The sequence below is a fragment of the Telmatherina bonti genome (assembly GCF_933228915.1).
Source record: "Telmatherina bonti genome assembly, chromosome: 16".
In the NCBI taxonomy this organism is placed as follows: domain Eukaryota; kingdom Metazoa; phylum Chordata; class Actinopteri; order Atheriniformes; family Telmatherinidae; genus Telmatherina; species Telmatherina bonti.
In genome coordinates this window covers 14,096,030-14,111,563 of record NC_136614.1, presented here as the reverse complement: position 1 = coordinate 14,111,563, position 15,534 = coordinate 14,096,030, and the positions used below count along the sequence as shown (strand labels likewise).

Genomic DNA, 15,534 nt, shown 5'->3' with positions numbered 1-15,534 from the left:
TTATTTATAAATTCATTTATTTGTTTATTTTAACTTGTTTATTATATTTATCCATTGACACACATTCATTAAATAACAGATTCCTGGAACTGAAAAATAGTTTTTCACATTATGATGATGCTTCGCAAAATGTACAAGCTATCTTTGAAATATAAAATCACACCCATTAAGTCTAAATTAAATAATCAGCTATTCCCTTGTCTTGGAAATGATTTAACCAATTTTATTTTTTAATTTTTAAAAAATTTTTAACCAAAAAAAATCTTTAATAACTAATGCGGCTTTCTTTTCTAGACAATCAGCTCCAGAGTTATTCCCAACACAGAACCAGCCTTCTTGGTTTGTTCAATCTCCTGCAGTCTGACTCTGATGCTGCTGCTTCAATAGATGCTGCAAAGCGGATTTCACGTTCCACAGTGGACTTATAGAAGAGCATTTAGGTGCAGAATTTAATGATCTCTGCTCTTCTCAGTAGAATCAGTTCTGTCCCTTCTTATAGATTCCTTTGCTTTGCGTTTCCAGTCCAGTCTGTTGTTGAGCTGAACACCAAGGTACTTGTGTTCCTCGACCACCTGCACTTTTTCTCCCAGGAGGTAGACAGTGTCTTGTTTTCTCTTGTTTCCTCTGAAGTCAACAGTCCTCTCTTTTGTTTGTATTGAAGATGAGGAGATAATTTCCACACCATCTCACAAACTGACTGATCAGTTCTCCGTGCTCAGCTTCTTGCCCATCACTGGTTTACTCTTCAACTGCAGAGTCATCAGAGTATTCCTGCAGATGAAGGGCTCAGAGTTGTATTTGAAGTCTGAGGTGCACAGTGTGAAGACAAATAGTGAGAGTACAGTCCCTTGTTGTGCTCCTGTGTTGCTGACCACCATCTCAGACACACAACCTTTCATTCTCACAAACTGTGGTCTGTTTGTTTGGTAGCCATAAATCCAGGTGGTTGTGGAAGTACCCACCTAGTTTATGAAGTTTCTCACATAACAGAGCAGCTGAATTGTATTAAAAGCGCTTGAGAAATCTCAAACTGCTGCCTGATTGGTCCAAATGAGACTGGACCCTCTGAAGAAGGTAGATAGCAGAGGTTTTCACAACACGGCAACTCTTTTATGACTCATTCTGATGTTGTAAAGATGCTGAAGAACAACATAGTTGTTCTGATCAGGTTTTCAGAAGCCTTTGACAGAAACCATCTGGACCTTGTTCTGGTTTAGTTTCTCTCGTCTCTTCCCATGACCGCAGCAGGCAGACAGGTTAGCCGAGGAGGTCTTAGTGGGTTCTGATGTAGAGGGAGATGAGGCTGTGCTAAGATCCATGCCTGAGCCACAGGGTGGAGGTGTGACAGGGAAGCTATGGGGCTTGTGGAGGGTGTGTGGTCTGTTGGGCTGGAAGCAGCTGGTGAACTTAACCTACTGAAGAACATGTTCAGCTCATTAGCTCTGTCCAGACTTCCATCAGTCTGATCCCCCTTTAACCTGAAACCAGTGATATTTTTCATTCCCGACCACACATCCCTCCTCACGTTGTTCTACCAGAGCTGACCTACTGACTTTTTCCTGAAAATAAAGAAATATGGAAACTAAAAAAAACATGTTTGGCATATTGTAATTACATTAGAGGTAAAAGAGAAAACACAAAGGGGAATTTTAACTCAGCACATCCTCCGAGTGGATGCAACACTCCTGTCTAGATGATATGCAGATACATCAATCTCTTTTTATTATTGCATGTATCATTATGAAATACACCTCTGACAGTTTACAAGTCAGTTGTACCACCTCCTTTCTGCTGTAAGCTGAAGAGGGGAAGCAAAACAAATTGCTATAATTAATTCAGTTTGGTTCAGAGATTCATGTAAAACTTTAATTCATGATTTTTAATGATTTATTAAGACCTTCGGGAACGAAGTCTGATTTTTTAGCGTGTATCTTTCAAGAGTCTTGACTTTACTTACATGCATACATCAACTGTTGCATGTCTACCAATGCGTTGAAGCCCTGTATGCTTTCCTAAACACAGCTTGATTTAATATAATTCAATGTTCATTCAATGAATCTAATAAAATAGAATGTTTTTATTTTATATTCAAATGTATTTCTCAATCAAAAGTTGACTTCTTATATTTTTCTTATTTCTTATTGTGAAGAAAGTTATAAAATGTGTGAAAGTACCTAACTTTTTAGTCACCACCCTGTCTTGAATTTTTGTTGTTTTAATGCAGTCTCACTGCCGACATTGGTTAAAAATATATTAAATCCTCAGTCTTTGATGTGGGCTCTCTGTGTCTGACCAGAGTGAAGATGGAGCAGACCAAGATAGTCCCGAGGAGGGGACTCCAGCGAGCCCCCGAAGCAAGCGCAGAGTCGGTCGTCCCGGCAGGAAACGCAAACAGCTGCTTCCTGTGAGTACTGTAATTAAAGCCTTCCATCAACAGTTTCTGCTTTGAACTAAAGAAACGTGATGGATTATCTTTTTGTCTTGTAAAAATCATCTTTTCTAATCTGCAAAACAACACGGATGCATTGTTTTCAAGTCCTTGACTTCTATGCATTCACGCCTGCAAGCTGCTAAATGCCAACCACAGTCATATCAGTGTTTTCCCACAAAAACCTGAAGCACACACAAGAACCTGGAGTCACGCTTTCTGTTTTAAATTGATTTTCACATTTGACTGTGTTTGACACAAATGCAAGAGAGAACTCTCTTCTTCGCTGGAGCTTGCGTGGGTTTTTTTTCTTCTGCTTTTATGTGTTGAGACATTCTTCTTTACAAGCAGTTTGTCTAAGAACGGGGATTCCCCTTATGCATTGACTGGTTGCAGTTGCAGATGCACAAACTCTCCCTCCTCGTGTCCGGATAACCTCAAGCCCTCATCGTTATCGCTCAGCATGCCTCCAACCCCCACATTTTCCAACTGCTACTTACAATATTAGTGAGATGGGAGTTAAAAGTGCATTTGTTGCCGGTCACGTGACTAACTATCATTTGAAGCGGAATATAAAGTTGTAAGTTTGAGTGAACTACTTTAATGAAACTCACCCTTTATAAAAGGGTGTGTTTGAAAGTATAAGCCAACTTAAAAACCAACACAGCTCTTATTATTTATTTCAAGAGAATTTTTATGATTTAATACACTAAATAGTGACTAAATAGTTTAATGTAACACCCTCTGTTTGAGAACAGTACTAGAAGATATTTAAAGTTTTGTTGGAACATATGTTTAGCATATCTGAATGATTACCTAAAGTTGAAACATTTGAATGTTTTCAGTCATTTTTACCTGTTAATATTTATTTTTTCTTTCTGCTCACATCTATTTGTTCTATTACCAAACTTTCATAAATTATTTTGTTTTGGTAATTCTGCAGAAAAAGTCACTGACAGAAAGATCTTTTGCACAAGGAACCTGAGAACAAATCAGCAAGATCACACAACATAAACAGAAACTTCTCATATATGCAACCATTTACATTCTTCCCTATAAAAATAAACCAAAACTGGGACCTTGGCTGTCATCCAAACAGAGAAACAACAGCTTACCACAAAAAAAGAGGGAGAATTAAGTCTGCGCTGCACATTACTACCAACAGTGACAGCCTTCATAGAGAACTGGACACCCCTGAACACATAATTGCAAATTCTTTGAACTCCTGAAGCCCAAGGCAGCTTTTTTTTTTAAAAATATCCACCTGAAAAAACAAAGACCTGTCTCAGGCTTGTTCTTGGTACCTGTATGAATCTGAGAGCAGAGAACACACAACTAATTTAATTAAGATAATTAGGAGTGAGTAAATAGTGTCTTTTAACCTTTTAAAGTGGTCTTCCGCAAGATCTTTTAAAGGTTTTCTTTAGATTTTTGGGTTTTTTTTGCTTTTATACTCAACTTTTTCAACTCTTTCAACCTGATCATTTTCAGAGGAATGTTGTTTTTGTCTTTTAAGCCATTTAACAGTGACCCATAAATCGTTTAAATATAAAAGGGGAACTTAACTCAGGAACAAGCCTGTGTTGTTTCTTTACGTAACTGTTACAGCCTGGCTCAAAAGCTGCAACCAAGAAGGTAGGCAGGTACAGAACTGGTGGTTACAAAAGTAAACTTTATTAAAGAAACATAATCAAAATAGGAACTTAACCAAAACAAAACGAAAGCAACCTAAACCAAAGTAAAACAACAGTGCTACGCTTGCACAAACCCAGGGTGATCTCCCAGCCCAAGCCTGGGGGACACGTTGAGCTCAGTGGCAGAGCACACCAGCACCTGGAAACACAGAAAAATAGACAGACAACAGAAAATAGACTAATTAAACAAAATCAATACAGTGATAGGGCCGTCACATAACATTTCCATTTACTTGGCTGCATCTGTAAAATATGCCAAATATAAAACAGCATGACAGACATAAAACAGCATTTTTACACCAATACGGGGATTCTCAAAGAGCTAATAGATGAAAACTTGGCATACTTCAGCATGGAGTGTAGCATGCCAAAAAATGTGAGAGAACTGGACAAGTAGAGAATTGAAGAAGTGTCAGACAAAAAAACAAACAACTATACAGTAGATGAACAGTATTTGAAAGTGATGTCTTCAAGAAAAAGTAAAAGGTCTAGTAAAGACCAAGCACAGACCCAAGAGGTGCATCTGGACCTTTAGTTGATGCATTTAGTAAAGCCTCATCAGAAAATGGTTTGTATGGAAGAGCAGCTGTCAATAAGCTATTCATAAAGAAAGCTAAATGGTCAGCTAAATGACAACAGGTCTTAAGGAGTAATGAATCCTCCCCAGAACCTGGACTTCGACATTATTGAAACATGGTGGGCTCATCCTGACAGGGAACAGATCAAAAGGGAGCCAACATATCCTTGCAGATCCTGCCCATCCTCTGCACAGGCAGTTTCAGCCATTGCGCTCAGGCAGGAGATATTGCGTGCCTAAGTTTAAAACCAATAGAGTCAGAAACTCCTTCATCCCAAGAGCCATTGGATTTTTAAATAAATCATAGTTGTTAATTTGCTACTTTTAGCGTCGCTTTATGTGCTGTGATGTTCTCATCTTACCATGTTTCCACTGTTATGTAACTTGCCTTTTATTATTTTATTATATTATTTTATTATTATTTTATTATTTTACTATTTTTATTTTATTATTTTACTATTTTTATTGTTTGTTGTTGTTGACTGATTGCACTTTTATGCTACCGGCTGCACACAAATTGCCCTTCGGGGACCTAATAAAGTATTGATTGATTGATTGATTGATATAGAGAAAAGCTTTAGAAAGTCCTCCAAGAAGCGTGGAAAACTATTCATTAAGTCTGTTTAAAGAAACTACAAGAAAGCTTGCCTAATGGGACATGACTATGTAGAACAAAGATGTTTATGCAAAATATTTACTTTCAAGCTCGTTAGAAATGTACAGACTTATTTCCATGATTTATATTTGCGTCTTTCAGTAAAGTAGCTGTGGTTGCTATGAAATGAATGAATGAAATTTTCTCTCTTGCTGATTATGATTAATCTTACTACTATTACAACACACATGTATGATGTGACTGGGTGAGAAATTACAAAAATTTACACCTTTGTGTGGTTTGGTTTGTGTTCACACTACACCAAACCGCCTCAGCCCTGTCACAAAGTTACAGCAGTTAATTGATATGGGAGGTATTCCCCGAAACTACTATTGACCAAAAGGAAAAAAGAAGAAAAACAATACATTTATTCAGTCTTAGGGTTTCTATTTTTGTCTTTGGTGTTTAAATCGAATGTGGTTTTCATGGATGAGTATCGAACATATCATCCCATGTCACTTTTTGGTTCACTGGATGATCCATTTTCTTTCCATTTCTGTCAGCAGACTATAGCAGATTTCACTTGTAAGCAGACCAAGACAACTTGTTTTAAAGCATTCCTGGGTTTGCTTCTTTGGTCCACGCCAGAGTCCTAATTGCCATTCACACTACTCCAAACAAACCAGAGCCAGACTAGGATCTGTTTAAAGTGGACCAAACAGCACCAGTGTGAATGCGCCGAACGTATCTCTTTGTTCCCTCTTCAGTCACAGGGAATTTGTTGGTATTTTTTACCCAAGGTGACTGTCTCTCTCTTCCCCCACCACACCTCCTTGACTGGAGGTTTTACCTGGCAACCTTCCAGTCACCTTTTGTCCAGCAGTAACAATCTGTGTGTTGTGTTCCAGAGCCACATTATTACTGTAATGACTCTGTGTGGTGTACTTAATCATTATCTCTGACTTCACGTTTTTGGCAGCACCTCTCATCCATATTTCCCTCACCATTCATCTTCTTGTCGCTCACTTTGTGCTGACTGAACTCTGCGGCAGAAACAGCGAGTCAATATAGCTGATCAAACACACACACACACTGAATGAAGGGAGAGAGAGTGTGCTGTTCATGTGCGGGTGAGCAGGTCTGATCATGCTTTGATGTCTGAGCTCTGACAAGGCAGGCAGGTTTAATGTGGGTCCTGTCACACACATGTAACCCACATAGGACTTCACTTTAAACAGTGTGTGTAAGAAACATGCCTGAAAGGCTGTAAGAGTACTTGTTCTTCAGCGTTTGTTGTAATAACACCATCTATCACATTAATGTACAAGTGGCAGTAACACTTGAAGAAATAATATACACTGCTGTACAGTCCTCTTGTATAGCTGGAATATCACAGTTTCTAGTGGACTAGAAGTTAATTGTCTGGCGGGCACAAATGTTATAGATTAACTCTCTTACACACATGCACAAACACACACACACTGTGAATAGTATCCTGGAAAGAGCCATTGTGTAGAGCTTCAGGGTGGAGCTATAAGTGACACTAACTATAGGGAACAGAGAGGTGGGGGAGGCGGGGGTCTTGCCTTTTCCTCTTTTTTTTCCTTCACTCCCACTTTCATAACATGTAACAGCCCACACTTGCCCTTTATGCACAAAACATGTTGAAAAGGAAAGCACACCCTCCTGTTATGTTTGGTATTTTTACATTCAAGACATTTTTCATTGCAATAAATTGTATTATTAGGCTCAAAATTCAATAAGGAATTCAAAAGTAGTTTATTGCACATTTTCATTTTAAACGTACTGCTGTAAGAAATAAAGTTTCAATGAATAAGCTGCTTTTTTTTTCTTTTCTTTTTTTTTTTTTTTTTTTTTGTCTTGTCCAGCATTTAAGCAGGCAAAATGATTTTATGGATGTGTTCTGCTGGGCAAATTTACTTTGCCAATGGAAGCATCAAAGACATAATGCTCCCCTTGATATTCTAAATTCTTATTTTATTTTTCTATTTATTTTGCATAATTGTTTGTATTACAAAGTTTGTACTGCTGGACTGGACCGGAGAAGACAGAAGAGGGACAGAAAGAGAATCGAAAAGAAGAGAAATCAGAAATACACCTCGTAGAGAGAAAAAGAGAGAGAGAAAGAGAGAAGGAAAATAGAAAGAATGAGAAAGGGAACAACCTACATACATTTGCATGTACATAAGCACAAACACACCCACTTATATCTACACACATCCAAACACCTATACACACTGGAATCATGTTCCCCCTACGGGAGGATGAAGCTATCAACTATCAGGAAAACCTAGATCTCATAAGCTAAATCATCATCTGCTAAATTATAGAATAAGCTGCTTTTTTAGCTGCTTGTTCCCTTTACACAGTAGTAGTCACAATATTTCGTGTAAATCTTAACTTAAAGTAAAATCTAAATTATATGACACTTTTGTAAATTATATTTACTTTTATAAATTATATTTACTTTTATAAATTATATTTACTTTTGTAAAGTGATTAAGAGACCAAAAGAAACACAGTTTTTAATATTAAATAAAATTTTTCTGTCACTGGTGATTTTGTTACATTGTTAAAAGATAAAAGTTTGGGGCTTTATACCGTCTGTTGTATCTCTGTGAAACAAGCGCAATTCATAGGAAATGTTCTCAATAGTTACTCCTAAAATTAAGTATATACAAAATTAAATAAGCAGCAGGCACGAGCTGTAAATTTAAATGCATTCAAATTGTACATTTGTAATTTTAAGCTTGAATTCATGTTTGTTTTCACACAATGTCAGGAAGAAAGACATCAGCGCTGATCAAAGAGAAGCAATTGGATCATTTAACAGGACAATGATCCCAAATGGCAGGAAACCTACAACAGAATGACTGAAAAAGAAACAACTCAAGGTGTTGCAATAATCCAAAGTCCACACTTCAGCCTGATACAAATTAATTCAAGAGAGTTTTTCCATACAGAAAACTGCAAACATCAACCAAAACAACTTCAGTCTGTCAAAATTCCTCGATAGTTATGAGAGAATAACATCATCAACAATGAAACAATGACAAGTTGCCAATGTTGGTTCTCAAGAATTCAAATCAGGATGTGCTTTTTCCATATGCTGCTTCTGGATTAGGTTAAGTTTTTGTTCAATGAAAAAGTGGCACAATGTAATAAAATGTTGCTTTGTTGGTTATTTGATGCTGTATAGGCTTGATTTTTACCTCCGTCAAGGAGGTTATGTTTTTGCCGGTGTTTATCAGTTTTTCTGTCTGTCTGTTTGTGAACAACTTTATGCAAAAACTACTGGACTTGTTGCCATGGTTGTTTGCCAGAGAATGAGACTTTGTAGAGGACCTTTGTAAATTCCGTTACTGCAATGACATATTAAGATATAAACATGCAACAGACACCAGAATATAGCCAAGACGCTTTGGATTCATCATCAGTGTACCTGGGACTCTAATAGCGTATCCGTATCAAATGAATGTAGGACTAGAACACAGGAAATCACAATGTGGGTGAACATGAGCTGCTTGGCGGAGAACTACACTCTTCAAGGGTTTCTAGTAAATTATGGTATGAATCAAGTTATTTTTAATTGAGAACTGGAAAGAACTGAACTGATGTCAAGAGCACTTTCATTTTCACATGATTGTATTACTGCAGTAATAACGGGGATATTAAACCTTCATATTTAGTTTCTTTTCACTTTTTTCCTGGCTGCTATTTAGCTTTAAATTAAGATATATTGGCTTCGTCTTATTTCCTCTCATGGTTCTCCTAAGTTTCTATCTGCTGGACGCACATGTGGAGCAGCTGGTTATCCATGTGTGTTTAGAGCTGTTGTCTTCCTCTCTGGCACCTTAGAAGAGGTTTCAATACAGTAAAACCAAGTTCTTAAACTATGCTTTTACATGAAATGCTTCACAGTTGTGATGTAAACTGACATGAATAATGAAACTTTGCAAGCATCTTAAAAGCAATATTTCATCCAGAATAATGTTTTTTTTAGAAGGACTTGTTAAGAGGAGTTTTCAATTCCCTTTTTTAACATATGTGCAGGTCAGGTTTGCTACAAAGGTCAAAGGCATTGTGAAAAAATTATGGTTGTGGTGTTTGACAAAATACGTCAAGACTTGTGGCTGGTAGATAAAATAAAAAATCATTGTTTTAGTGTGACGGCTAAAAGTAAAGGAAGCAGTATAAAGGGTCAGCTCATTCAAATGCACTACGTTTGGTTGCAAATCACGCAGAATTAAACCACTTCACATATGTTGTTTAGAGAAGTCATATACCTCAAAACAGAGGTAAACATTGCTCTTAACAGTGTCACAGTTACTGTGGTAAAAGTAAATGGTTTAAAGTGAAGTTCATCATGAGCTTTTACTTGTAAATATTCACTTTATTTGCAGCTGCCAGACTAAATGGATGCTTAATAAGTGCTTTAATTGAAGCCAAGTGGGCTTAAAGGCTGTTAACTATTAAGAAACAACAAAACAAGTGCATTAAATTGTGATTGTGTTTAACATAATATTTCTCTTTTATGTTTACTTTTTTTTTAGTTAGAATTTTCTTGTTATAACTATATACTAACAAGGAGCAATTGTAAGATACTGTTTGTTATTTTGCTGTTTTACTTTTAGTGTTGACTGCAGTTAATGATGCAACTTTTTAGTCCATTTACACACATTTCAAACAAATATTGGCGTTCATAAAGTTTTATATAAGCAGATCTACATTTATTTGTTTTAATATGCTTTAGTATATGCCATTGTAATATGATTTGTCTGCTTTTTAACCATAGTGATAGCTTCAGAGAGATATTTAAAACCGGACTGAACAAAAATACAAAAGTATATGTACTTTATATAGGGCCTACTATCAGTGTAATTAGATATTTGTTTTAGCCAGATCAAAAATAATTTAATTCAGATATTGACACTCAGCTTGTGGCAAAGTGTTTTAATTTTTAGTATTTGAAGAGGAAACCTGATGCTATTTTATTTGTAGTGGCGTGTTTATCTTTTGTAAACGGGCTGTGATTCTTGCAAATAGGGTGGTGTTAAGAGACATGAACCTGAGCAAACAATTTGATTAAAAGATTAGTTTTAATAATTTGGAGAAAACATTTACAGGTTTAATCTTATTAAACAAATAAATGTGGTAGAAAGTGTTACCAGCGAAGACAATCCAATGTTGTCTTCCTGCAGATAGCTTATAATTGGGAAATGCTGCAGTAGTTCATGTTCAGCATTTTGTTGTCTTTTCATTTCACTTTTTTCAATTAATGACTGGGATTGTCAGTTGTCCAATCATTGGAGCCACTGGAGGGTTTAATTATGGATGATAGGGATGCACAGTGGATTGGGTTGCCATCGCTATTAGCTGATAAAGGCCTCAGAATTAAATATATTCCATATAATCAACACTTGACATCCACATTAAGGTCTAATTTGGTCTGTATGGCTACTTTCAGAATTGCCTCTGAAAGAAAATTATACAAGTTTCTTAAAGCAGGAGGAAGTCTACAGGTTTCTTAAAACATTATATAAAGATAAGTATGGCTTGTTTTAAATATAAGTTAGTTTTCCTAGTGTTGATAAATCCATTACAATTTAAGGAGGGAAAATAACAATATGTTCATGATCATATATGATCATCAATCATCTACTATCTGCCTAAAACAGTAGAACACATCAGTATATTGTACAATGAAAAAGTAATATATCCCCTTCTGCACAGATTTCTGCATATGTGTGATATTAATATCTGCTGACTTAGCTTGTTTCTCTGCCAAATATGGGCTAACTTTTGTGCTTCACAGCAGAGAAAAAGACATTGGCATGTACTTTAGAGAACACTGCAGAGCGTTTTCTAAAGTATTCTTTAAGCCTCTATCAATTTTTCTCTTTCATCTAAGATGCATTGGGGAAAAAAATTAATAGCTTTCAAGATCACTTACAGATGTGGTAGTTGCGTTTGTTACAATACTGCAAGAAATACTAAATCATTCAGTTGTTCTCATACTGGAAGAAAATTCCCAAGGACTTTATAAATTATATTTCTACCCATGTGATTTACATGTTATCATATCTGTGTGGTTTACAATATACTATACAACCCAAACAACCCCAGAATTAACAAATATCAGCACCCTGAAACAACAACAAAAACAGCAATGTACATAATTCAGTTCAGCAAAACACTAATCAGAACCAAACCACAGCTCATCCTCGTCATTGATGTTTCCTGAAATTAAGCTGATTATGGCACCAGCTAGAGAAAGCGGCCTTTTTTAACATGTCATTTCTAAAAGCCACTTCCTGTAGCTGCTGCCATGGCTCTCAAAGTGAGATGTTTGGATATATATAGATAATAATGAGCTTAATGATGACTTTAGTTTGTTTTAAATAGAGTGTTTGCTTAGATGTAGCTATATGCCATTCTCCTACAAGTGCTATGTATTTAGGAGTGAATTGTGACTAATTAGGCGACGGCGCCACATTTAGAGCATCTGTACAGAAGATGCTCTTATGTGTGCTCCATGCTGAAACATATTTTTAATTGAGTGTGAATAAAGAGGTGAAATATGACTTTTTATGTCCTTAATTTGCAACTTGACTGTAGACAACTTTGTCTTTTCTACATCATTGCATGTTGGTGTAATTGCTTATTTTGTTATTTTTGCTGCACTATTGTTATATTGTTTGCTACATCCTGTTCTGTTTAGCCTCCGCTTGGGCATCGTCACAGTTTTTTCTGACCTTATATGGCCCTTCACTGTATGAAAATATTGTAAACACACCTAAGGAGTCTGTTAGATGAAGAGAAAAGTCAGGTACTTTCCATGCTATCTGTCATGCAAGATCAAGGCAGCGCTAGATTCAGAGAGAAGAGGAAGTGTAGGTCAGTGAGGACTTGTTGCAGAAGGTGAACGAGAATAACCTGCATATGTGCCGCTGCACGTAGTGAAAGTAGCTTCTGTGTTTTCTGTGATCTGTCGTCACTGCCAGATGGAATCTGTGCCTGAAAATGTCTCAGAGTTGGATGAATCTCAGACATCTTTGTGGCGAAACTTTGGTCATAACCACCTCCAACATCTATCTTTAAAAAGCTGCATTAAGCAATAAATACTGATAGTTGGACTGAATCAAAGTTAAAATCAGCACTGCAGTCTGCAGCATGCAGCGACATTCAGGCCCAAATCTAACTCCACCAGTGCACCTTCTCTCACAAAAGGAAGTGTATAACCAACTCAATCAAGCTGGCTGTACACTTCCTGTTTAGCGCTAAGTGGCGGAAAGAAGTGGCTGAAGAACGTCGAACTCATAGCAATCCAAAGACATCCAGATATTTTTCTCAGGAGTTTGTGGACCAAACCAGGCCTGAAATGAATTTACATTCAACATGTGGCCAAAAAGATGACTGCAAGTCCAGATTCCTCTGTTTCTGCTGAATGTGTAAGTAGTCAGTTGTTTGATTAAAAGTTAGCATTAGAAACTTATGTTGTGTGTCTTTTTAATTGCTTAATGCAGCTTTGATATTATTTTGGGTTTAAGGTAATGAATGTTAAAGCCATGTGCTCGTGAAAAGGCCACGTGGTGGTACTGCATGTGCACAAGATAGACACCGCTTCAATCCTCTTTTTATGTTAAAGTCCGTCACCAGTTATTCATCCCAAGATTGTTTTGTTTGCAGTTTTTAAAAAAAAATTACGTGAGCTAATTTATCATTAGTATTATTATTTCTTATGTACCTTTTCAAACACATAATATAGTAAGCTTTAAACTTGACCCAAGTGGTTGAATTTTGGTGGCTACTTTGATTTTATGCACTTTGAATGTTTTGTCTTTTTATTTTACTTGCTAAAATCAAAAATTATGTTTTTGTTATAATGTTTTTAAGTGAAGTCCCGACAGTTTTATTTTATGTTTATCTCATAATGTGTGTTGCAAAATCAGCTGTCATGTTTTTTCTAAGGTGTGCATTTTAATGGAAGTTGATGCAAATTTTATTTTTTTACTTATAAAATATGTTTCAAGATTATCAAAGCCAGAGTTCTTCTGATCATTTAAACGTCTACATCCAGACTGGATACATAAAAAACCAGCTGGCTATTAGTGCTACTTGATCCTGCATTAACTCTCAGACTCTGGTTGTTGCAACAGGAAATAAGTGGCCCTATATGTGTATGTGCTCAAGCTTTCTTTTTATGTGTGACGATTTAGACACTTAAAAACTTTAAAGCGCCAAAAAAACTGCATCTTTAAATTAAACCTTTTTTTTTATCAGTGTAAAAACAAAATCAGTCTGTCCCAAGGGCCTTTTCGTCACCTTTTCTGTACTCTGCTTTTTACAGGCCTCCTCAGCTGCTCATTACAGACTTTGTGGGCTTGTTAGTGGCAGCTAGCATTAGCGTACCCTTTGAGCTTGATATTCAAGTTCCACTTTCGAACAGTGCATCTATAAAATGTGTTAGCAGCGCACACATGTAAAAACCCTGCTGGTCTTGCAGAGCAGAGAGTTAAGTATCACTAATGCTGCTCAGCTAATAGAAAAACCTAATTAGACTAACTGTTTTGTTCCCTAAATATTTTATTAAACATTTGTTTGATCACGTTATGCTTATTTTATCAAATGCTACATTTAGTTCTTGAGCAGTTAGGATAATTTAACATAAGTTCCCCCTTACATGTGCTTGTTAATCATTTACACTGTTCATAATCTCATTTCTAACACGCCCCATCCTTATCCAATAAGTGTGTTTGTTTTTGTGTGTGCATGTGTGTGTGTGTGTGTGCTAACTGGAGGGGGGGGTGTTCATTAAGCGCAGCCTATGCAGATACAATTTGCTGGACGTACCAGCCTCTACATTGTACTAACAAGGTCAGACTTATAAGTCTGTGCAAGTATCTCAGTAGCTCCTTAACTGCAGTGTTTTATGTGTGTTTAAACCCTGCACGTGTGTGTATGATTACTGTGTACATGTTGCCCTTTGAATGGTCTAGATGAGGGTGAGCAGGAGTTTTCTCAGACCCAGACTTTGCTCTGTCTGTTCCCCAGGAGATGGCAACCTCTGACCCCTGTGCAAACGCCCTCCCAACTCCGCCTGAGGAGCCGGAGCCCTCACCTTCCCCTCGCAAGAAGCGCGGCCGCCGGAAACTGGAGCAGTCTGAGAAGAATAAGGGTATAAATTTAGCATCCTAGTTAAAATAATGTGACTTTGCTCGTGTTTGCGGTGCAGATACAGTGTTGTTCTGACAGTATTTAATGACTAACCTAAATGTTTCAAATCTGAATTAACGATGAGCCTGATTTGTCTAATTTTTTTCTATTAGAAAAAAATTAACCTGTCTGCTCTTGTTAGTTTTCTGAAATTCCCAAAGCTAAATAGCTTCCAGATTACTATGTTTGAGGGCATTTTGATTTCAAATATGAAAGCTGAGACAGAATGATGAAAACCATGACTTTCACTCCTCATTAAACTTCTTGTTAAATCTGTACAAATGACCCATTTCCTGTAACTTTTCCTCTCCTGCAGACGAGCCAGATGACAGAAACTGCGACTCCCCTCGGGAGGTGAGAAACCAGTAAATAATACACTTCTGCTTGTTTTCTGCATCTAGAAATGAAGCTAACGGCCGTCTCATTTGTGCTTCTTTTGGTGTGCAGGGTGAGACTGGGAGACTGCGGAGGAGGCCGGTCCCCAGAGTGACTTTCCAGGCTGGAGATCCATACTACATCAGTAGGAGGCAGAGAGAAGAATGGCTCAGTCACTGGAAGATGGAGGTGGGAGACAAACATGTCTCTGTCTGTGTGAATATCTGTCTTCACTACAAAATATTTCCTCTAGGAAAACCAAGAACAATCAGAGTACAATTAACTCATTAGAGACAAAAAGAAATGAAGTTACCTCTTTTGTACTGTCGAGTCTTGTAAAAGCTTAATTGGTCTTTGAACCGTTTTACAGGAAGATGTTTTTCCTATTAAAGAAGCCAAACTACAGTAGAAATTACCAGTAGTTTGCTTTGTGCCATGCTGAGTAGTCAAGCGAAGGGGAAAACCCTCAACAGCATGACATTGAAGTGCATGCTGGGCAGTATTGCTATCAAGATTGATGGCTTTATTTCATATGTCAGGGACATTACCTCAAATGTGTTTTTTTTTTTTTTGTTTTAATGTTTCTTTTTACCAAATAAAGTGGGAGAACCATCATAAATTCTTGAGA

The 15,534-nt window shown here is 37.0% G+C and overlaps 1 protein-coding gene across 5 annotated transcripts in view; it reads left to right on the top strand.

Moving 5' to 3' along the window:
- Nucleotides 1–15,534, top strand: part of dnmt3aa (DNA (cytosine-5-)-methyltransferase 3 alpha a) — a 59,861-nt gene that overhangs the window by 12,214 nt on the left and 32,113 nt on the right. For 4 of the 5 annotated variants that reach the window (XM_079255321.1, XM_079255320.1, XM_079255318.1 and 1 more), the window contains exons 3-6: nucleotides 2,297–2,404; nucleotides 14,370–14,493; nucleotides 14,848–14,885; nucleotides 14,979–15,095. In XM_079255321.1, the coding sequence (XP_079111447.1) occupies nucleotides 2,297–2,404; nucleotides 14,370–14,493; nucleotides 14,848–14,885; nucleotides 14,979–15,095 (387 nt within the window). The remainder of the gene's footprint in view (nucleotides 1–2,296; nucleotides 2,405–14,369; nucleotides 14,494–14,847; nucleotides 14,886–14,978; nucleotides 15,096–15,534) is intronic. The other variant, XM_079255322.1, reaches the window with a different exon arrangement.